This window comes from Hyalella azteca, unplaced genomic scaffold (assembly GCF_000764305.2).
Source record: "Hyalella azteca isolate HAZT.00-mixed unplaced genomic scaffold, Hazt_2.0.2 contig14327, whole genome shotgun sequence".
Classification (NCBI taxonomy): Eukaryota; Metazoa; Arthropoda; class Malacostraca; order Amphipoda; family Hyalellidae; genus Hyalella; species Hyalella azteca.
The window spans coordinates 1-22,688 of NW_025944217.1; the positions used below are offsets into that span (position 1 = coordinate 1).

Here is a 22,688-nt window from a genome sequence, read left to right on the forward strand (position 1 = left end):
GAACACAAAACTGTGTCGGTTCAAAGTACAGAAATACAATCTGGTTGTTCCTGCCAGATAGCAGTAGCAGTGCATCAAGTATTTACCCAGTGATCTTTGATTCACACTAAATGTAACACAGTCGTAAATTTTGCTGCTAAGATTTCGTAATCAATTACATTGTAAGCTAATATATTATGTTTGAGAAGAATTCCGGAGATGTTAAAAATTTACTTATGGCGACCAAACACGACACTCTTCCAGAAATCTGGAAATTGAGTAGCAAGTTTTTTCACAATAGTATGTGACTTATATTTACGGGTTAAGACATTTTCAACATTTTATCAGATGGATAGGCTGGCTGGGGCGGAGCTGTCGTCGCTTCAGTCCACTATAAGGGAAACGTTGAAGCTTCTTCAAAGACTTTGCTCTTCTCGTTCAGTGGTCTTCTCGTTCTTCGCTCGTTGCTCGACGCCAAAAGACCAAGGAAAGCTTCCAAAATCACGAAGCATAAGAGAGGAATCAGGTAAGTTATAAAAAACTATTAATGAAACCATGTTGACATACAATGAACATTGCAATCTAGAAGAGTAGGAAACTTGGTGCCCTGTTTAACTACGAAAGTAGCGACTTCTACTGTTTAAAGTTCCTAGTTTTTTCCCTAGTGGATGAACAAACAAACGCCTTGAATAGAACATTTTTGATAGGGTCGATTTCTAATAGAAATTTTTTCATCTATATATAGGTGAAGCCCAGTGAAACGGTTAGCTTTTATAATGGCATGCTCTTGACGAGGCTCTTATAATGGCATGCTCAAGGTTGCTCTTGACGCGCAGAGTTCCCTTTGTTATTGTAAAAATAACAATTGATTCAGACGTTCAAAGAAAACATCACACGAGTGTTACTGCACCTTGTGAGTCATGGTTGTTTGTGTCTCTAAAAACGAATTTTGGTAATCGGCGGAATTCGAGCTGATCGCATATTTGTATCCACGAATCTAGGCTTTTTATGAATTTGCAGGGAATAGTAATCGTTATAATCGTAATTTGCAAATTACGCACGCTCCTGGCACCGCAATAGCTTGAAATGCGGTTGTAGCGCTGGACTTTCAAATACTGGCTCACCTACGAGCGCGATCTGCTCCTTATTCCTTACTATTCCTATAGTTGGCTCAATCACTAGATCCGCTATATACCTTTTGGATTGACAATGTCTTACAGAGATGTTTTAACGCTATTTTGTTCATTTCAGTTTATTGTCAGCCCATGCAGTTATTTTCTTACGTATTTTACAGTCGCTCTCAAGAAAACGAGATTCGTCAATGCGAGACCTGAAGTAAACCAAGCAATCATGAGTGCGATAAAAAAGGTACTCCAGTGGGATGGAGGCAGAAACAACCGCGTCCGACGACGACCAGTGCCTCTGAAACAGAATGAATCTTCAACTTCGATTTTGGAAGTGTAAGAAAGTGCCGAAGATTCTAACGGCATTTCGGCCACTCCAAGACCCTCACCGAGGCTATGCAGTGCCACTTTCAATTCTCCAATAGACGGCGTTTTTTCCAAAGCCGTCAGGCTCCTCGAATTATAATAAATGCCTGGAATAAACGTGCATATAAGCCAAGTGCCAAACCTGCCTGGCCAAGTGAACGGTGCTGTAAATATTTATATCGTCAATTTGCAAACATGAAATGGACCATATTTTTCATTTGCCAGTTTTGCTGATGGTGTAGGAAAGAATTATCTGGCCACCTATATATGTATTTTATTTTCGTGAGTGTTCAAGTATTTCTGCTGAAAGATGAGTAGCTTCTGCGTAAGATGTGCTGTAAGAGAATATTGAATGAGTGTTTTATTAACCAAAAGTTCGCCTTCTCTCAGTTTCCATTAATGATATACGAGGTATCGTGTTATGCTGTATTTTGCTAGTGGTAAGTTGTACATTATAAAAGGAATTGAATATTGGCGTAATGGTTTGGTGCCCGGGATCCGCAGTATCAAATTTATGCTGATTCATACGCAATCTTTAATTGATGAACCGATTTTGCGATTGTGATATAACCTGTTAGTTGATACAATTTTCAAACATGAAATTTACAATAATTTTTGTTTGTCATTTGTGCTGAGGGTGTAGGAAATGGTTCTCTGGTCACCTGATTCGCTGAGTGTCGAACTGGTGATGAAAAGAGAATTAACTTACTCGTTGTATGCGCTCGATAAAAGATTATTGAATGAGAATGAATATGAAATTTGAACTACTCGTAGCGTGCTTTTGAATTGAAAAAAACTTGTGCGATAGTAAGTGATATAGCCTCTAAGGTTTTACTATTTTGATGCGGGTAAAGAAAATTCTTATCCATCTGTGTTGTATTTAGGTTCAAAATTGAATGCCGAAGCTTTACTCGAACTTGTGTTGGAGAGAGTAAAAATATCGAGTTAGACTGAACGCGCATGTTTTCGGCTAGAAATCGGTACCTAACATTTTTATGTGTGTTGGTAGAATATATTTTGCACCAGTACACCATCAAATAGTGTTCAGAATTTTCTTGTATCATCATAATCTTCAATGAGTCGAAAAAGATATTGAAAATAAACTCGTGTAGTTAAGTATTCAACTTCCCCTCCCTTCCTCCCACTGGAGGAGAGGGTGGGGAGGAGGAGAATTGCCTTGTCCTCCCCCCCCTCCTTCCTCCACAGTGGGAGGAAGGGGGGGGGATTTTTTTTGGCAATATTTCAGACTCGGCCAGACCTTCCCCGAATACGGGGGCGACCATAATACGTACCGCTCAACGGCCGCCAAAATAAGGACCAGGCTCTGGTGGCCGTCTGATTCGGGGACCGGAAAGTAGACCGAAACGCGGACATAGGGATGCTGGTGGACTATGCTCCCCGAGTCCTAGGCGGTACTTAATTCAGAGCCGCCCTCGTCTCTAAATTTTGTTAGGGAAGCTTGAAACTCGCTTCCAGGTTTAAGTTCCGAGTAATTTCTAACAAGAATTTCCTTGTTCTTGCAAACAAATTATGTTCTTTCACTCATTGAATGCCATTACGGACGCTCGCTTAGATCACTTCAGAAATGTGACTACAGTTTACACGTTACCATTTTTGTGTGAATGTTGTGCCAGACAAGCAGATTCTCGCATTTAGTGAAAAATTATTTTCCGCGTAAAGAATTCAAATTGTATTGATTGATCAAATCTTTTCAAAAAATGTTTTTGAAAAGATATTCGTAAAGAATACATCGAATGTCAAACATGATAAAAGCGACGAAATTTATACCCATGTAGATTAGTTAATTAGATAAATTCAGTCGCCGCAGATGGCATGAAAACTATCCATATGACGTAACGACTTGAGCTCTGAATGACAGTCTGATAACAAGTGCAGAAAGTGGAAAATTTTTTCTAAGGAGAAAGGAGTTGTGCTGATAAGACAAATAAGCCAAATTACTTTCTGTACACGCGCATTCATTGATGAGTGACCCATTTCTTAAGATAATAAACTTTAAACCCAGACTCACCATCGCCAGAGCTGCGATCTCCTATTTATCGAATTATCAGAAGCTTGTTTAATATTTGACTGCTCTCGTTGTATGATGTCAGTTCTCGGCTTTTGATCGCCAACAAACTGTTGGTAAGAGTATCAAATTAGTTCCATTATCTGAAATATATTCCGCAGATAGATGCAAATCGAATCGCGAAGTTTTATTATTGCAGGTGATTTCAGTCGAGTCCAAACACGTGAAGATGTGACAGACAAGCGTAGATTAAGTAGTACTTAATACTAATAATACATAGTACTCTTTGTAATAAGATATCCTAGCCAGCCCCTTTTTCACGGCAACTGGTCGCTTTCAGGTGGCCGAGGAATGGCCAACGGTCGGCTATAACTAATTGGATTAGGCCGACCACTGGCCACGTATTATTCTTCGCCTCTCATTGAGTTCGCCTGTGAAGCAGTCCAAGAAGTCTCGGAAAACGCGATTGACGCGGTCTTGTACAGATCAGAGAAGAACGCTAGAAGAGATCTTGTACAAAGATGAGGTCTTGCACAGATTAGAGAAAAGATAGCGAAGAAATTATGACAACCACCTTTCGAAATTGACAGCGCAACATAACTCATGTTTTGCGTATATTCTTTTATTTATTAAAACAATTTTAATTTAATGATTCATTCTGCATCTCTTTTACGTTAGAAAAATAATTCCAAGATGCTGGCAAGCTAAAGCTACATGCCATACGAGTATGTTAAAAAATATTTCGAACACCTTAAAAAATCAGCAAATACATTCATGAACATTTATGTCCCCAATTTCTAAATTAACCAGCAGTATTCGCAAGATACAATTAATAGACTGAAGTTTATCATATCTACGCAAAGTATGTTCATGGTTCCCCGAGATTGTATTTAATGGAGCCGTGACCACGAAATCGAACCTCAGCTAGGCCAGGGTTATTTTTCAATTCGAAATCTGTTTACATGCATCCCGTTAATCTGAATCTTGTAATTTCGAACACCTCTGCATCGAACTACGCCGTCCCAAATCCCTTCATCTCGAATTCCGCAACCCCAAATCACCGTGTATTTTAAATTAACTTAAATGCCGGTTCAATTTTTTGATTCAGACCTCACGGTTTTACCATATATTTGGTTCGTTTTTCCAACTATGAATATGAAAACTACTTCTCTTCGGTTCATCGTTACTGTCCCACTATGAATAAAATTTCAGGTCCTGTATTTCCCACAAATTTACTTTATAATTATTGTGGATGGGTCATTATATATATTTTTACTGCCCTTCACAGTGCCAGGCTGCAAACAAGCTAGCAAAAATTCAAACTTTTATAGTTATATAATGATAAAGTCAGCTCAGGAACATGTCATATTGAAGTTTTAAATTTGTTAAGCGGAAAACATTCCCAAATGCCTTTCTTAACTTTCTTGGTCCAAGATGTGCATTATAGAAGAGGCGTGCGGCACCGATCTGCGAGTCCCAAGCAATTTTGAGCGAGAATTTCCTTGACTATTTTGGTACGCTATCACACAAACAGGTTCCTTAGCTCTTTAGCAGCTTTCCCATGCATTTTCTTTGAATAAAGTTAAGAACATCGCAACTGCAGTCGTCATCTAACCGTGCTAGAAGCTGGTAGCCTTCATCTTATATATAATTTCAATTTCTGATACGAGCATGTGATCACACATGATCATTTGATATAACGATATCATACAAATTTAATTTAAAATTTTCATGAAAACGTGTAGAAAATGCAATAAATTTAATTCGGTAAACGTGGCGTTTCAGAACAGCGCTCGTATACTAACCCTACTCCTGCTTTGCATAATTCACTGCAGTTCTTGATAGCTGATGTCATTCAGGACGAGCTCACTCATTGGGTGTTCTGAAATTGAGGGATCAAAATCATGTAAAAATATATAATAGTTAATTTAAATACAATTTCCTTGCATAACTAAGAATATTTTTCCAAAAAATTATAACTTTTTGTTTGATATATTTGCAACAAACTAACAGAAATCGTTGAGAAGTACAGCCTATTTCATTACTTAAGTCAGTACTGGAGTATTATAAAAAAATACTAACAGAATTTTTGCACCCGAATATCAGAGACATCACTCCAGTATTAGACGATAAATTACAGCAGGAAATAGTGTTAAGAATCCCAAGTATCATAAACATGATAACGAAGGCATAATTTTTCTCTATTTTACAGCAGAAAATTCAGGTATATGAGAAACGAATTCGCGTAATTTTGACGCGTTAAGAAAAAAATAACCTACGACAAAGAGCACAAGGAACTATCGAAATGACACTTCTTGTTAGAAGGCGAGTAGAGAAGCCAGCGCTATTATGCGTCGTTATGTCAGCGTCCATCGTAAGCCTTTTCCTCCTGTATAATTCCTCTGCTGATAGAGTCTCCAATTTAGTTCTAGAGCACAGACAAAATTATGACCAAACTCTCTCTGGGATCAACACTCAATGTAAGAAATGAGATATCTCAGTATTATTAGATTAGCATTAGCTCTATGAACTCGCATGTACTCATTTAAAAACGTTGAACAAACTTATCTCGTAATAAAAACATTTCACTTCGCAAATCTCTTTGATGTTTGCCAATTATATTTAATGATTTGTCAATAAGTTTGTATCAATTGAACGTTAATGACATTCCATAGCTTCCAGCTAGGGAGTAGTGATGACAACCAAGCCGATCTCATTAGAGCACAGGGATCATTTATGACACAAATTGGAATGACTAGTATTTTTCAACTTGTATTCGTTGTACTATCTAATGAACACGCAACGATGAAAAATTCGTAGATACTAAAATATAACATTGCAGGAGCAAATAAGTTTCGAATCGAAAATGAGTGATAATTAATTATTGATTGTTCACTATGGTCGAAAAATTTAAATTTTGTAATTCGTAGAAGAGTTAAAACAAATGCCGGTAGGTAGTTTCCTAACGTAATTATTAGTTTGATAATAATCTCTCTGAACTAAATTGATTATGAAACTGAGAATATCAAGAGCGTGCTACATAGATTGAATTCTTTTTAGCTCTGAACTCTGAGGAGACTCGGTCGGATGATCCACGCCTGATCGACATCATCCGTAAACTCTACCTGATGCCGGCCTCCACTGAGCCGTACGCGTTTGCAGCAGCGTCGCTTCCTTCCGATGGCCAGGCAACAATTGTCGACAACTTTTTCAAACAAAAGGTGACATAAAACCATAGCTGGTTGAAATCGGTAAGAATCTAGCTATAGTTGTCAATTTCATACTAATCGCGTTAATCTGCTGCTTAAAAACATTTTAAAGTTTGATTAAAATTAACTAACAGCGCAGGGGCTGCTCATCTGCGGGCGACAAATTTATCTCCTAAAATTGCTTTGGAGCCAACACCTTGCCTCTGCATGTCATAACCACACTCAGCCTTAGGGATAGAAGCCAAAGACTACACTGTAACACCGTACTCCTGACCAGTGATACACTGCTTATAGATGATAACGCTGCAAGTCTTCAGCCAAAACTTGAGCATGCTCGCTCCTTAGCAGGTACTGCAGTTCTGAATCCGACCGTACCAACTCTGGCCTAACCTATTCACGCTGCCCCGACTCAAAACCTTCTTGCAGCCAATTAAGCTTAACCTGCTCAATTGCTCCGCCTCTCTGACGTCCTGCAGCCCATGAAGTTCGGTTAGGCCAGCTCATATGTTTTTTGTGTGGAGAAATGTTACAAGTCGTGTAGGTTAGGCCACAAGAAGCTAGGCCTATTGAAGTATGACTATAAAGAATATGGCTCAATGTTCGGGGGATTGTTCAGAATGAAAACTCGTTGTGGATTGTAACGGTTTCTGAAAACAAAGAATGAACAATTTGAACACAATTTGAGGTTATTCGAAATTATAAACAATACAGAGAAAATAATCGAGGTTAACAAACAATAAAATGATCATAACATAAGTAAATGATAACGTACCAAATTGCTGAACAATCTAGGCCCTAGGGCAAGTTTGGTTGAAACTGAATTTAACCTGACCTGCTCAACGTTGTCTGGTCCTACCTGAAAGGTCCCAACCTTATGGTCCCAACCTTGTTGAGTTCTGACCGTGATCGAGGACGCACGTACGTGTTTTGCGGGTCCCAACATTCTCACTTTTTACTATGTCGGTTTGACATATCTTTCGAATTTGTACCGAAACGATTTCAGTGAAAGGTTCAATTTAAGTGCAGTTCAGTAAAAATTGTGCGAATAGTGAGAAAACGGCTAGTACAAGTGTTTTATTCCCGATAAATGCCGCGCATGAATCGAGGGAAAGTTTGTAACTTCTTGTGAACCCTCGGCGATCGCCTGTCACGGAGAACAACGGTGCTTTGAGACGCTCAGGCCTCGTCTTCCTATACCCTCCCCACCCTACACCTCTCCCTCTCCACCCGCTTCACACGTCGATCCCTTGTTCCCCCCAGACACCCCTTGTCTTTCCCTTGCCAGCTGCAGCTCAGCTGTTTCCTCCAGCCGAAATTTTTTTATGAAACTTTACTATACTCAACTCAGTTTTGTATTTCTCTCCGTCCTTTTCTCCGTTCAAGAGATCTAGTTCGTGCATTTAATAATGGCTGGACAGAAAATAAAAAAGATAGTCGAAAAGCCCTCTACGGCCTCTAGAATAAAAAAATAAAACCAAATCAGCCCAGCTAGAGAAGAAAGTTTGCAAGTACTGCAAAGAGATCTCTCTGAGCGAAGTCCAGACGGTCACCTGTGAACAATGTGAAGATCTCATTTGTATCAGCTGTTCGAAGTTGAACTCTAAGGAGTACTCATATCTCCAGAAATCTAAATTGCTTCATTGGTTTTGCCGTGATTGCGAAAAACCAACTATTGGTGCTCGAAAAAGAGAGGAGTCGATGGAAGAGCACGGCAATGAGTCGAAATTGTTGAAAGATGTAGTAAACTCCTTGAGTGGGATGGTGCGCTCGCTGAGTGACAAACTGAGCTCGCTATGCAATGAGCTGACTGAAGTGAAGGCTCAATTGAAAAATACGGAAGAAATTGAAGTAAAGAAAAGACAGCTGATTTATCTGAAGTCGCTAGTGAAAGCTCACGTGAATTACTTGATAGAGAACGTAGGAAGGCCAACCTGGTCTGGTTTGGGATTCCTGAAAGTAACGCATCTGATGCGAAGGACCGAGTGATGGATGACGCGGCCTTTGTTGTAGACTGTTGCAGCAAGGTACTCAACACATCGATTGATGTTATATCTTGCAAGAGGCTACGCTCGAAGGATGCTGTTGGTAACACCTTCAGACCTCTGCTGGTGACTGTAAAGGATTCTGCTCAGGTCTGGAGCGTGCTGAAAACAGCGAGAAAGCTTGGAGAATCTGCTGATTACAAGTCAGTTTTTGTAAAGAAAGATTCCACCCCCTTAGAGAGGGCGGTTTTTCGCAAGAAGTGGCTGGAGAGAATCAGGCGGAAAGGCACGGAAAATCAGGTCAATCACTTCCAAGCTGCCAAGACAACACCGGCTGCTCACGGACAGTCAGAGCAGATGGAGGACAAGTAATTAGTAGGAATGATGTCCGTAGATCAAGGCCTGTAAATAATGTAGGAAGGAACCGCATACATCGAAGTGAAAGTGCACAAAAAGTTTTAAAATGTTTTTACACGAACTCGCATTCCGCTTGAACAAAAAAGTGAACTGTTAACTGTGATCGCAAACGAGTGTATAGACATTATTTGTATTACAGAAACACTCCCTAAAAATCACGGGGGGGAAATTGTACTTGTTGCATTTCAGCTGCCAGATTATGATTGTTTTCATAACTTAAATGAAGAGCAGTGCAGTAAAGGTGTAGCTCTGTGGGTTAGAACCACTTATGGGGCCCAGCAAGTTAAGTTATCTGCAGAGCATCAATAAGCTAGAGAATCAGTGTGGTGCGAACTTACTCTAAAAGGCAAAGATAGCCTCCTCATAGGGGTCATTTACAGACACAGCTCCTTAACAGCTCCTCTGATAACAATAAAGTACTAAACAGCCTTTTACCGAGCATGTCATTCAGCAGGTCGCATACGTTGATCGTTGGTGACTTTAGCCATCCAGAAATAGATTGGGCAGATGAATCTTCTCCAAGAGATGAGAATCACCCAGCATCCTTGTTCTTGGAGTCTGTGCGAGACTCGTTTTTAATCCAGAACATCACTAAGCCAACCCATTTTAGGGGTAAACAGACCCCAAATATTCTAGATCTTGTGTTTACTAGTGAAGAATCAATGATAGAGGAGCTTCGCCACGAGGCTCCCTTGGGCAAAAGCCACCACCAGACATTGTTTTTCAATATTAAGTGCTGTGCAGAAAAGACGCTTCGGAGGCGTGAACGTTTGAACTTTGCGAAGGGCGACTATGATAAACTCCGTGAAACGGTGAATGCGGCAAATATTTCGGACTGTATTAAGGACATGAGCGTGGCTGATTCATGGTCGTTTCTCAAAGACACGGTTATGTCTGCAGTTGATGCCTGTGTACCCAAGATTACGCTTGGAGGAGTCAAAAAGTCCCAGTGGAAGAACAGTGCAGTTAAGACTCAGCTAAAGACCAAGAAAGAAGCCTATAAGCGTTATTTACGAACTCGCAGCGAGTCTGATTATAACCTGTATGCCAGAGCTCGAAATCAAGCTAAAAAAGTTTGTCGCACTGCAGTGAAAAACTTCGAAAAAAAAATATTGCTAAAAATGCGAAAAAGAATCCGAAAGCCTTCTTTTTGTACGCTAGTTCGAAGTGTAAGTCTAAGGACGGTATATCTGATTTGAAAGCAGACCAACGAAAGATCTCCTCTGATGAGGGCAAGGCTAACGTTCTTAATCAGTTCTTCAGCAGTGTGTTCACAGATGAGGACTTGAACAGTATTCCAGATATTGAGGAGCGCCCAGTCGGCTCGAAGTTAATATATTTTGAAATACACGAAGAAGAGGTTCTCAAGCGCCTGGTAACTCTAAATCCCAACAAGTCATGTGGACCAGACGGCCTCCATCCCAGATTGCTCAAAGAATTAGCAACCGTTATGGCCGGCCCATTGACAGTATTCTTACAAAAAGCCTTAAACGAAGGAACTTTGCCGTCCGACTGGAAAGAAGCTCAAGTAACACCATTGTTCAAAAAAGATGACAAAAGCAGCCCCGGCAACGATCGCCCTGTCAGTCTGACAAGTGTTGTTTGTAAGCTAATGGAATCTGTTGTGAGGTATAGGATAATCGATCACTTGACTACTCACCATCTCATATCAGATTGTCAACATGGTTTTATCGCCGGTAGATCCTGCACCACTAACTTATTATCTACGTTGAACGATTGGACTCGCCTGCTGGACGAAAGGGAGCCAGTGGATGCATTGTACCTCGATTTTGCCAAGGCATTTGACAGTGTTCCGCATGAGCGGCTCGTGCGTAAAGTGAAGTCTTTGGGAATTGAGGGAAACGTACTCCAATAGATCAAAGATTTTCTAGTAGGTAGACGACAACGTGTCAGTATTAACGGAACCGTCTCAGACTGGGTATCAGTGCGCAGTGGCGTGCCACAAGGAAGCGTTCTTGGGCCTATTTTTATCGTTGCTTTTATAAACGATTTGCCAGAAGCTGTGTCTAGCGTTTGCTCGATGTATGCTGACGACACAAAAATTTATAATACAGTGAATAATACGTCGCAAAAAGTTCAGTTGCAAGGTTATCTTGACAGTTTAGTTAACTGGGCTGATACGTGGCAGCTGCGGTTAATGCTGACAAGTGTACTTCACCTCGGGAAGAACAATGAACAGCAAGATTACAGTATGAGAAGACATGGTTGCAACGAGCGAGTAATGATTGAAAAGTCTAGTGTGGAAAAAGATCTCGGAGTTTATGTCGACAAGGAGCTGAAATTTTCTAAGCATGTTGAAACGCAAGCTAACACATCCAACAAACTTCTTGGACCAATCAGACGCTCATACGAGTTCCTAGATGGAGAAGCGATGAAGCAGTTGTTTGTTGCTGTCGTGCGCCTAAATCTAGAGTTTGGAAACGTTGTGTGGTCACCGAGATTTGAAAAGGACAGAAATTTACTAGAGTATGTTCAAAGACGTGCAACAAGGATAATTCCAGGCTTGAAGGGCAGGTCCTATGAAGAAAGATTGAAGATTATGAAGCTTCCTAGCCTCAGTTATCGACGTCTGCGTGGGGACCTCATTGAAGTATACAAGTATACTAATGGTTTATACAAGGTCTTCGAAGGATTACTAGAATTTGGAACAAGAACCAACACCAGGGGCCACGGCTATAAACTAAAAAACTGCGCTGCAACTTCTCCATGCGACAAAATTTCTCCTCGCTTCGAATCACCGACATGTGGAACAGCCTCCCCAATGACATCGTTGGCGCTCCAAGTATGAACGCGTTCAAGAACAGACTAGATAAAGCTATGGAATAATATATGTTCAGATTTGAAATGCCCAGCACCATATCGAACCCGGTGGAAGTCTAGTAGCTACTTGAAACTATCGTCAGTCATGAAAATATCCGGTCAAATGAAACAATATTAGATCTTCTGTCAACAAGGCACGAAAAGGAAATGAATCGGCGACCGGCCACATCAGGCCTACGCTGCAGCGCCGAGATCACTATGTTATGTTATGTTATGTACACGGGAGATGTATATTAAGTAAAATTATTTACAATGACCATGCTTAACCTGAGCATGCTTGAGCGATCGCAGTGGACATATAACTTTAGACTATGGCTTCAAACACTGCTTTGATTTACACTCGGAAAAGAGTATGAACTAAAGTGTGAAGTTGGGCAAAGCTAGAGTTCAGCTTGCACTCTGAATCCTCACTAGGTAAATCCTCTCATGCCACTCTACACAAATTGTCTCACCGTTACAGACGCACGGGTTGTTCGTAGAGTGCGGCGCTTTCGACGGCCAGTATCTCTCAAATACGTTATTCCTGGAACGCTTCCGAGCCTGGACGGGCTTGCTGATAGAGCCCGAGCCTAGCAACTTCGAGGATTTGAAGAATCGGCATCGCAAGGCCTTAATTGCTAACTCATGTCTCTCAAGTAAACCACATCCAAGTGAGGTCAGAATTCATAGATTTCCGACTTGCTCTGAGTTGGATTCCCGAGTTACAGGCATCAGTTTTCATTAACGTATACAATATATGACGCATGAATAACACGTGTAGGAAATAAACTTCACGAGCACAAACGTTACTGTGTAACCTCGCAAAAAATTCTGTAATTCTTCTTCTGTTCCACAGTTCGTCCTACGACAAGATAGGGCCCTGAGCGAAATCCTGGACGTCAAAAACATAAGTTACGATCGTGAAACTGGCGGAACTGGGGACGTGAGCTATAATATAGTGCAATGCTTCCCCTTCTACTCTTTCTTACTGGCCGCCAACATCACCACCGTCGATTACTTCAGCCTCGATGTTGAGGGGCAGGAATTCAATGTGCTCAAGACGATACCGTGGCACCGAGTCGATATCAAAGTGAGTGATGACGCTATTCCGGACAAGAAACAGGAATATAGTTATCGCTGATTACGATATAAATTAGATTTTGTGATGGTCAAGACGATCCCGTGGCACCGAGCGTAAACAATGGTGACTATGGTACATCATTAACAGCATATCAATCATCCAAATTCCATGTAACCACTAATAGTTCAAATTTCGCGTGGCGAATAACTGCTATGTGGTCTATGAAAGAATACAAATAGATAATCAGTAACGATCAACATAGTTATTTTTGTGACGTTCCTCCAGAAGCTTGCTTGCTCACGTACCTCAGATATGTTGGCAACAAAATAGCGTTTATGACGTTCACAACATGAATTTTGAATACCTCCGGACTTCAGCATTTAGTAGAACCTATAGTGTTCACATCAGCCTTACAATCTTTTGCGAAGTACCAATAAGATTTATCCAGCAAATCATCAAGGTGACGAGGGAGTTTGCAACAAACAATATCCTGCGGTGGCAGGGTAGCCCAGTTCTTGCAGTTCAGAGTACCACGATTGGAGCAGTGATTTGTGGGTTTGATCCAAGGTACCTGCGACATTTCTGGTCAAAATCGGCGAAGGAGCCAGGGCGGTTAAGCACAGCAAAATTTGAGCAGCGATTTGCGTGTTTGAGACCCCCAATACGCTGTGAAAATTCTGCGATATTGAGAATCAAGCGGCAGGTCCGATGGCCTATTCAACGCTGACACTGCTGTTATTAATAATATTACTCACCTTTGTTACCTAATTTACAGGTGATCTCAGTGGAGCACAAACACGTAAAGGAAGGAAAGGCGGCCGTCAACGCCTATATGGCGACGACAGGCTACGTCGACTACGATGAATTGGCAGACGGCTACGGCACGCCCAGTGACGTCATATATGTCAGACGAGATCTCTTGGCGTGATGAAATCTCGAATAAAGATAAACTTCCTATATTGATAAGTCTCATTTAGCGATTAAATGTCTCATGCCGATTAAGATTCTAGGTGCAGATGAAATTTCATATAAGTGTCGTTAGTTAAGCAGAAATTGTCCTTAAAACAAGTTTTGTTGAAGACTAGAAAGTAATTCGTGAAAACGATTTTATTTTTCTTCACAGTTGGGCAAGTTAGACTTCAGGGTTGATTTGGTTATTAACTAACCCTCATGCATTCTTAGCTAGTCAGTCTCTGGAAAGCCTTTTAATAACAAGAAACACTCGATACCAGCTCACTAAGTTAGAAACTTTTTAGCTCAAATTTCCTCGTCTTTTCAACAGTTGCCACCCTGTCAGGTTTTTTTGCTCCACTAGATCGTTCTTTTTTAGCACTGCAGGATTGATGATTGATCATTGTAACCGCAGTAGTCATCTAACCATTTGATGAGAAGGTTGCGCCAAGCATGTTCAATTTTCCATAGGATAATTCATTTATACGTACTGAGCTCAAATATGATAATGATTTCCGGATTTAACTGTGAAATCCGCTATTAGTTATAGATCCTATCAAATAGTTTAAGTTTGTGATTATAACATGAACGTTTGGCCTTTAGCATAGGAGTTATTTCATACTTCCTCGCGGTTGCTAGCTTAACGTGTCTGACTTTTAATTCATCTCAACTGTTCACGTGAGATAAATCGCATTAGCTGATGACAGTTATGTCTCGTTGGAAAACGACGAGGGTTTTTCGATGTGTAGCTCCTGGTGTTGAAACATACGGATGACACCTATAACCCTTTCTTGTATAGTTTAATGCTCTTCCGAAGCTCATTCGTATTTCGGCATTTACTGATGCCAGATTTGCTTGTCGGCACTTTTCCACGTCGATAGATAATTTAATTCATGTAACGCTGCCCCAACTGAACCTTGCACCAAGTTTGAATCGTAAAACTTAGATTTTGACTGACCTTTCACTTAGAATTCAACACAGTTATATCTCAGCTAAGATAATTCGAACATGTTAGAATTTTTCATCACTATATGTATGGGCAATTCTCCTTGGCTAGTTGCTAAGCTACTGTTACTTGTTGGAACATACCATTTTCATTTGTTATAACTATTTTTGAGAATGATCGTACGAAATTTCTTACTGATGATTTCTTCGTGAAATTTTATTTTTCTTGTGACGTTATCATTGTTTTCAGTATACGGACGCTGCTCACGGAAATAAATTTGAATCCACAGATTTTAATTTCCGAACAAATGATCCTAGAACTCGGTTGATAGTACGAAGAAGTTGAACTCCGTAAGTTGACCGAGACAAGTTAAATGATTATGAATTAATTAAAATAACGGTGCAGTGATATCAGGAGTATTTCTATAACATCTGGTAATAGTTGACCGTTTTGTATAAATAAGTGACTTGAGTAAAAGTTTGAGGTAAATGGAATTTTCTCTCACAGATTTGTTTGTATACAACACTGCCGAGAAATCAATAGGTATACATTTATACAATCACAATGTTTTTTTTCTTTTGTAACTTCCTTTGTTTACACCTTCTTTGCGTCCTAGATTTTAGTAATGGCATTAAACCTTAAATTTTCCGTACGTCAGGTTCTTATTCACTTGAATCGTTTGACTTTTGGCCAGCCTATATTTTGTTGATAACATATATATAATAAAAGTTTCTTCAACCTTTGGTTAATGGGGCATAACACATGGCATATCTACCACCAACTTGCAGTCTTCCTTGAAAAACGCGCTTGTAATAAACTCTACAATCTGTCGTTCCCTGAGCAGAAAACAACAATCTGCGGTTACCGAACGAGATTCTTTCAAGGTCTCTTAAACTATATTTTTATCAATATACACAAGACCTCCTATAAGATATATTATATTCCGAGTGTAAACTTTTGCAGTTGAGTTAGGATTTCCAAAATGTTTTAAATGTGGGAATTAACGTCATGTGATACTGATGGCTTTATATAATACCAGTGTGTAAGATATTCATATGCAATGCATGAAATTGAGAAGACTTTGCTTGCAGCTTCTTTCCTCTTAGGCATTGATTAAAACGAATTCAAATGTAGTCCAAGATAAATTATTAAATAAAAATAAACAGATGTTGGGATAGCTTAATTTAATATGTCAGAGCGAAAAAATTTCATGTTAGAAAGACTAACGCACTACTAATTCTCCCAAAGCATGTATACAATACATATATATATATATATATATTCATAGTTCCAACAATTACCGGACAAAATTGGTAACATTACCGGACACGAGGTACAAAACCGGACAAAATCGAGTCCGGTAATTATTTTCACGCAATTTTGACTCGGTTCTCGTGCGTGTGACTGTCACTGTGGGCGTCTTAGGGTGCCTATGGCTGTGATAACGGATTCTGAAGGTACAACAGGGTGCTGGTAACCTGTGTAGTACCTCCCAAGCAATGGCTCATCAAGGTAAATCAAAACTAACGCAAGACGTGAAGTGTCTGGCTTTAACCGCACACAGCTGTGTGCCTCCCCATCGCAGCCAAGGAGACTGTGAGATCCTTGGTTGCCCCAGGGGGGAGCGAGGGGCCTCAGGGTTAGGTCCAGTCAGGTAGTGTTCCTTTACTGTGTGCTCTGAAGGTAGATGAACTAGACCTGACTTGGACCTAACCTGCGAGGACTCTCGCTGTGTTCAAAAGAGGTATCAAGCTCTAGACCGGGACACCAGCAGTGTCCCGGTGGCTGCGGCTGTCTGAGACAGCCTGGCGGACGATCGTTGACGAGTGCAGCGGTTGTCCAGCTCTATGGTGACCTTGGCAATGGCGTCTAGTGCAAGCTATAGCTTGTAGCAAGAGGTATCATGCAAGTTATAGCCCGCCGACGGTGTCGTGCCATCCGTCGAAGGGCTATGTCTACGGAGATGGTCTGTGAACGTAGACTTTTCTCAGAAAAGTCGAGCGCACATTGAGATTCGAAGGCATACTGGCAGCCATGGACGGTGATGGGAGCATGGCTTGGGCATTGCAAACTGGCTTCTGCATGCCCACAACGCTTGTGGATGGTCAAATCTTGGCTCTGGCCAGGCATTCGACCTCCACTGAAGGAATTTGTCTCTGAGCTGATATGTTCAAACCGTAGACTTTCGTCAGATAGCCTGCTGTCAGAAAGTCTACGGAGAGGGTCTGTGAACGTAGACTTTTCTAAGAAAAGTCGAGACTGCCAGCCATGGACGATGATGGGAGCATGGCTTGGGCACGGAAAACTTGATTTTGAATGCCCACAACACTTGTGAGTGGTCCAAACCTTGGTTATGGCCAAGAATTTGACCTCCTCTGGAGCGCACATTTTGACTTGGACGCATACTGCCAGCCATGGACGATGATGGGAGCATGGCTTGGGCACGGCAAACTTGCTTCTGCATACCCACAACACTTGTGGATGGTTAAACCTTGGCTCTGGCCAGGCATTCGACCTCCACTGAAGGACTTTGTCTCTGAGCTGATATGTTCAAAACGTAGACTTTCGTCTGAAAATCTACGGAGAGGGTCTGTGAACGTAGACTTTTCTCAGAAAAGTCGAGCGCACATTATCGTTAGGTGTGAAAAATAAAAATAACGTCCTGCATATGCCTTCCATTTGCTGCTTCACAAATAACAGCTCATTCCATTTTCTCTGCCATAACCTTTTGTAAAGTTTCTGGGCTTATTTCTCTTATTTCTCTAGTGATGTTTCCCCTTAGTTCCATTAAATATTGCGGCTTGTTGGCACAATCTTATGGTTGCTTGTGGTTATTACCTATCACCTTCAAATGCCTTCGATAAGCTCATTGGGTTTGAATTACCGAGCCTTGAATAAATTAGAAAGATATTAATCAATTGAAAAGCGTCAGTGACTTCTAGCCCACCTTGTATACTAATATATACATTTATCCTGCCTTGGATGAATATATCCGAGGAAGCTGCTGTTCCGAAACCTGCTGTAGGGGCCGTGGAAGTGATGACTTTAATTTCTGGGCTATTGTCTTATTTTAGAGCTCATTCCCATGTCAGATAACGCTTGCATCTGTTGCATTCCTAGGCTCGAACAAATGCTTGAAGAGTTAACTAAATGAGTCGACAGAAAGTGCAAAGATTGCAATAAAACCACGAATTATAATTATTGTGTTAATTTATATTAGTTTTTAAAAGTTATTTGGCAGTAACATTGATGTACGTGCATTTGATTCTGATGAAATGTGCAGTTCATTGCAGTTCAATGAGGTTTCGGTAACTCGCTTATAGAAGGTTGAGACTCACTTGCATTAGTGAGTAATGAACGGCATATTTTTTCATTATCTAAATCGTATTTATTAATAAATATATTTACTTGTACTCTTTCTTATTCATCATGCCTGGGTCACAAATAGCAATGCTGAAATCCAACCACATCTCATTGTAAAATCAATTCGGTGTCATTGTTTATCAGTTTTTCGTCATTATGCGCTCATGATACGTCATTAAAAGAAGTCGGTACGTTAATTGCGATTATATATTTTTTGTCAGGTTCCAATTAACCCACAATTAACTTCTCGACGTGTTAAGATAATTGCAATAGAACTTTGACCCTTCATTTATGCCAAACTTTAATTAGGGATCACTGTTGGAAAGTGTGGCGCACATTGTGTGCCCACTGACCTCTTGGGTCATATGCAGCAAGCGGAGCTTTATTTTTCATCACCATTAATCCATCGCTAACTGCTCAGTCGCGTCAAGAAAATTCCACTTCTCTATATTCCTAGTGAACGAATGCGGCAACACCGTCCCGCTCCCGGCTTCCCAGTACATAGCGGTGTTCTCGCACCCCGGGTACGGCTGCAAGGCGTTCCCCGACGGCCCGACCTACAACTGCAGAGTCACCTTCACGGCAACTTCCAATATTGGCTTTTTATTCTTCGGGAAACACTTTATTGGCAGTGACCGGTCCTGCGACGGCTACAATCTTACCGCTTCTTACGGCACTACGCAAGACGCTAACTTCTGTATCCTCTACCTTGTTAGTGAAGGAAAAGGCTTCAGTGTCCAATACTCTGGTTTGGTTATTCGTTAGTGACATACTCTTGCAGTTATAATAAAAATAAATAGGCGTGTTATATGATATGGCGATACATCACGCCGTGGTCATTATATGGATAAATTTGCGAATTATCGAGATTACTTTAAAAATATTCCTCCACCCGGCTAAACACTTGAAGTCAAAATGCTGGGCCTCCTGCCACACACGATCAGCAGCGCGAGTTTCATAATTGTGCAGTTTTCCTTTCATAAATCCTCAATATGCACGATAATCTTGATAATATATTTCTACATCATATATGAGTAGAAACTTTAGCGCTTAGTTTCCTTCTAATCAAAATGCAATAATATCTGCTAGCATAAACATCAAACCGTAATTAATATAGGTTATATTCTCTCATTATTAAATTTAAAAGCGGTAATAGAGGCGGTCGGTGTTGCTGTTAACACGCCTTTGTCTCTGCAGCAAGCTCTCGGGACCAACACGATGACATTAACGCTGCGGGGCACGGCTCTGGCTAAGACCTTCAAGGGAGGCTTCACCTTGCTACTGCAAACGTAATAAATGCTCGTCGTTTGCTCCCTACCTATGTCGGAGCCCGGCTTGACCTGGAATATCTGCTGCACTTTGAGTTCATATCACGTGATGACACTGAGACATTGATGAAGAACCCTCGTATCTGGAGAGGATGCCAGGGTCCTATGCCCACATCATATCTGGAGAGGATGCCAGGGTCCTATGCCCACATCGTATCTGGAGAGGATGCCAGGGTCCTATGCCCACATCGTATCTGGAGAGGATGCCAGGGTCCTATGCCCACATTTGAAGTTAGCTTTTCGAACAAATTGTGTTGCGGAGCTCAGAGGCCTTACGATTATAAACATTTAAAATTTTGTAACTCCTACTCCGTCAGCCAATCACTGACGGCTTATCAAACCAAACTAACCAATCACAGACAAGAAATTGGTTGCTGCATATTGGGGCGACTTTCGATTGTACGGTCACTGAAGGGCCCACACAAGCCCGCGACAAAGCCGGAATGATTCATCAAACCTAAATGTATTATGAAATCAAAATTTTGAGCCCTTTAAATATAGGGTGATAAATGTGTTAGAAACAATATAAATACCATTTGAGAAAATTGAAACCTTTCCATTACAAAAAATTTGGTCCAATGATTCTCCATGATTGAACATCAGCACACCAGTTTGAAAATTTTATTTGTGAAATGCTACACACGAGTGTGTTACTTTTTCTGTGTGAAGTGGTGATGCCACACATGAGTTTCACTTTATCTGTGTGAAGTGGTGATGCCACACATGAGTTTTACTTTATTTGTGTGAAGTGGTGACATCACACATGAGTTTTACTTTATCTGTGTGAAGTGTTGACATCATATATGAGTTTTACTTTATCTGAGTGAAGTGGTGACATCACACATGAGTTTTACTTTATCTGTGTGAGGTGGTGACATCACACATGAGTTTTACTTTATCTGTGTGAAGTGGTGACATCACACATGAGTTTTACTTTATCTGTGTGAGGCGGTGACATCACACATGAGTTTTACTTTATCTGTGTGAAGTGGTGACATCACACATGAGTTTTACTTTATCTGTGTGAGGCGGTGACATCACACATGAGTTTTACTTTATCTGTGTGAAGAGGTGACATCACACATGAGTGTTACTTTATCTGTTTGAATTATAGGGCGTTTCATGGTTATAATAGAAGTCTTGGGTTCCTTGTGTGTGCGTAATAGAGAAAAAAATGAATGCATTGCATGAAATTAATAAACTTATTCGAGATTCTCTTCCTTGTTGATCGTCCATTTAAATTCTTTATTAGAGTGTCCAGGTGGGGGCTAGATGATGGGGGTAAACTCCCCTTAATTGGGGGGCTAGACCCGCAGTAATGGTAGTATAATACATTAATTTTACCACCACCTGTACTACTTTGTTTCCCTGTAATCTAGTCAAGCCCTTACGAGAGTTCCACTCCCCCGATAGTTTTCTCAGTGTTGCTTTCTGTCTCAGATGTTTTCTTCGTCATCAATAAAAGAGTTGCATTCACCCGACGTTTCTTTCTCCTGCTTTAACCCTAAGTGCCTGAGAAGAACTGGGACTATCAGGCAGTAGAGATGTGTGGGACTATCAGGCAGTGAAGGATGTGTGGGACTATCAGGCAGTGAAGGATGTTTGGGACTATCAGGCAGTGAAGNGGGACTATCAGGCAGTGAAGGATGTGTGGGACTATCAGGTGTGTGGGGCTATCAGTCACTGCCTAGACTGGTGCGGATTCCTGCGCCAATGCGGCGGCGATGGTGCGGCGGAAGTCGGCCCTGTAGCTGCGAAGGAATGACCACTCCTGACAGCGCCTTTGGAGATCAGTTGATATATAATTACATTTTCCTAAAAACAATTGAATTTATATAATTGTTAAATTCAGCGATTCATGATCGTATCACGGCTGCTGGGTTACACGCATTGCCCACAGTCAAGCTATTAATTGAAATGTTAGAACAAGGTTATTTAGAGTCCCCAAATATACTCATATTAGGCACTAAGTTCACATCAGTGATACACGGTGAGATGTTCGTCAGGCGACGGCGTTGATGAAATGACGCTGCGAAAGGCACGCGGCCTGGCCTACAGTTGTCAGCTTGTATTTTCTCTCAAATGAAATATAAATTTAACTCTCTACCCACTAACTAACTTTCTTTAACTATCTACATTACTCTCTATGCCACTCTCTCGGAACATAACATTCAACTTAAATTATACGTAAACTATTGAGTGTAGCAACCTGAGGACGTTTGTACGCAACAGAAAACATTTTAAATTTGTCTTACGTGGCTGCAACCATCAGTGCAAGTCATCTTGTGCTCACTAGCAACATAGTCTTTTACGAAATAGGCTTATGACAATATTGCTCAGGTTACTCATATCTGGCGGAATAGGATTAAACAGCGTGTTCCTAATTATTTGGCTACTGCTAGTACATTGCATAAATTTTAACACGGACACTTTCCATACACACACATTGCCTTTATTATAATCGGCAAAGTATTGCAGGTAAAGTTAAGTTAATATACAGTAGTTACAGAAGTTTGTATCTAATGTATAAGGAGCATCCGCAAAGTATCTACGCGTCGTTCCCAAAGAATTAGAATAGAATAGAATAGAAGTGTCGGCATTGAAGAATTAGGCCCATGGCCTGTTGCCGATTCTTGAATTTTTCGTGACTTCAAGGGGTCCGGCCTTTGGAACCCGATCTTTCCATAGCTGACGATTGATTGAGATAGCTGCTGGACTTATTGCCTGGTCCGTAATTTGCTAGGCATTTTAAGACTGAACATATGCTCCTGCATAGCTTCGTCTAGTCTGTTTTTGAAGATGTTCATACTCGGAGCGCCAACGATGCTATCAGGGAGGCTGTTCCACATATCGGTGACTCGAAACGAGAAGAATTGTTGTCGCATGGATGTGTTACAACGCAGTTTTTTTAGTTTATAGCCGTGGCCCCTGGTGTTGGTTCTTGTTTCAAATTCTAGTAATCCTTCTGGGACCTTGTATAAGCCATGAGTAATTGGCGTAATTCCTTAAGAATTTGAGTGAATGCCGGTCAGACAATACCTCAAATTTTAGAGCATGTTGGTTTCGTGTTGTAATAAGTGTATATACAGCGCCAGT

General features: G+C 40.9%; 1 protein-coding gene and 2 long non-coding RNA genes across 4 annotated transcripts; all 3 read left to right on the plus strand.

The window, feature by feature from the left end:
- The first annotated feature begins 332 nt into the window (after positions 1 to 332).
- Positions 333 to 1,822, plus strand: LOC125179006. The gene is made up of 2 exons (XR_007157116.1): positions 333 to 505; positions 1,274 to 1,822. It is a non-coding gene; the product is annotated as an uncharacterized LOC125179006 (long non-coding RNA).
- A 3,157-nt stretch (positions 1,823 to 4,979) lies between these two features.
- Positions 4,980 to 15,390, plus strand: LOC108673743 (protein Star-like). Of its 2 annotated transcripts, none has more exons than XM_047884027.1 (5): positions 4,980 to 5,029; positions 6,556 to 6,716; positions 12,405 to 12,599; positions 12,780 to 13,013; positions 13,780 to 15,390. In XM_047884027.1, the coding sequence occupies exons 2-5, from the start codon at positions 6,624 to 6,626 to the stop codon at positions 13,930 to 13,932; spliced, it is 675 nt and encodes a 224-aa protein (XP_047739983.1). In that variant the 5' UTR covers positions 4,980 to 5,029; positions 6,556 to 6,623; the 3' UTR covers positions 13,933 to 15,390. The 2 variants fall into 2 exon arrangements, with proteins under 2 accessions (XP_047739983.1, XP_018017105.1); XM_018161616.2 differs by lacking the exon at positions 4,980 to 5,029 and adding an exon at positions 5,706 to 5,975.
- Positions 15,391 to 18,724: 3,334 nt separating this feature from the next.
- Positions 18,725 to 21,068, plus strand: LOC108673745. Its single transcript, XR_001930994.1, has 2 exons — positions 18,725 to 18,975; positions 19,462 to 21,068. It is a non-coding gene; the product is annotated as an uncharacterized LOC108673745 (long non-coding RNA).
- The last annotated feature ends 1,620 nt before the right edge of the window (positions 21,069 to 22,688 follow it).

What these genes read in the sequence shown, in the direction of transcription:
- LOC108673743 (XM_018161616.2), top strand. Translation starts at nt 5,801, where the DNA reads ATGACACTTCTTGTTAGAAGGCGAGTAGAGAAGCCAGCGCTATTATGC. An exon ending in ACAACTTTTTCAAACAAAAG is followed by an intron (nt 6,717 to 12,404) that starts GTGACATAAAAC and finishes TCACCGTTACAG; the next exon opens with ACGCACGGGTTGTTCGTAGA. An exon ending in GTAAACCACATCCAAGTGAG is followed by an intron (nt 12,600 to 12,779) that starts GTCAGAATTCAT and finishes TCTGTTCCACAG; the next exon opens with TTCGTCCTACGACAAGATAG.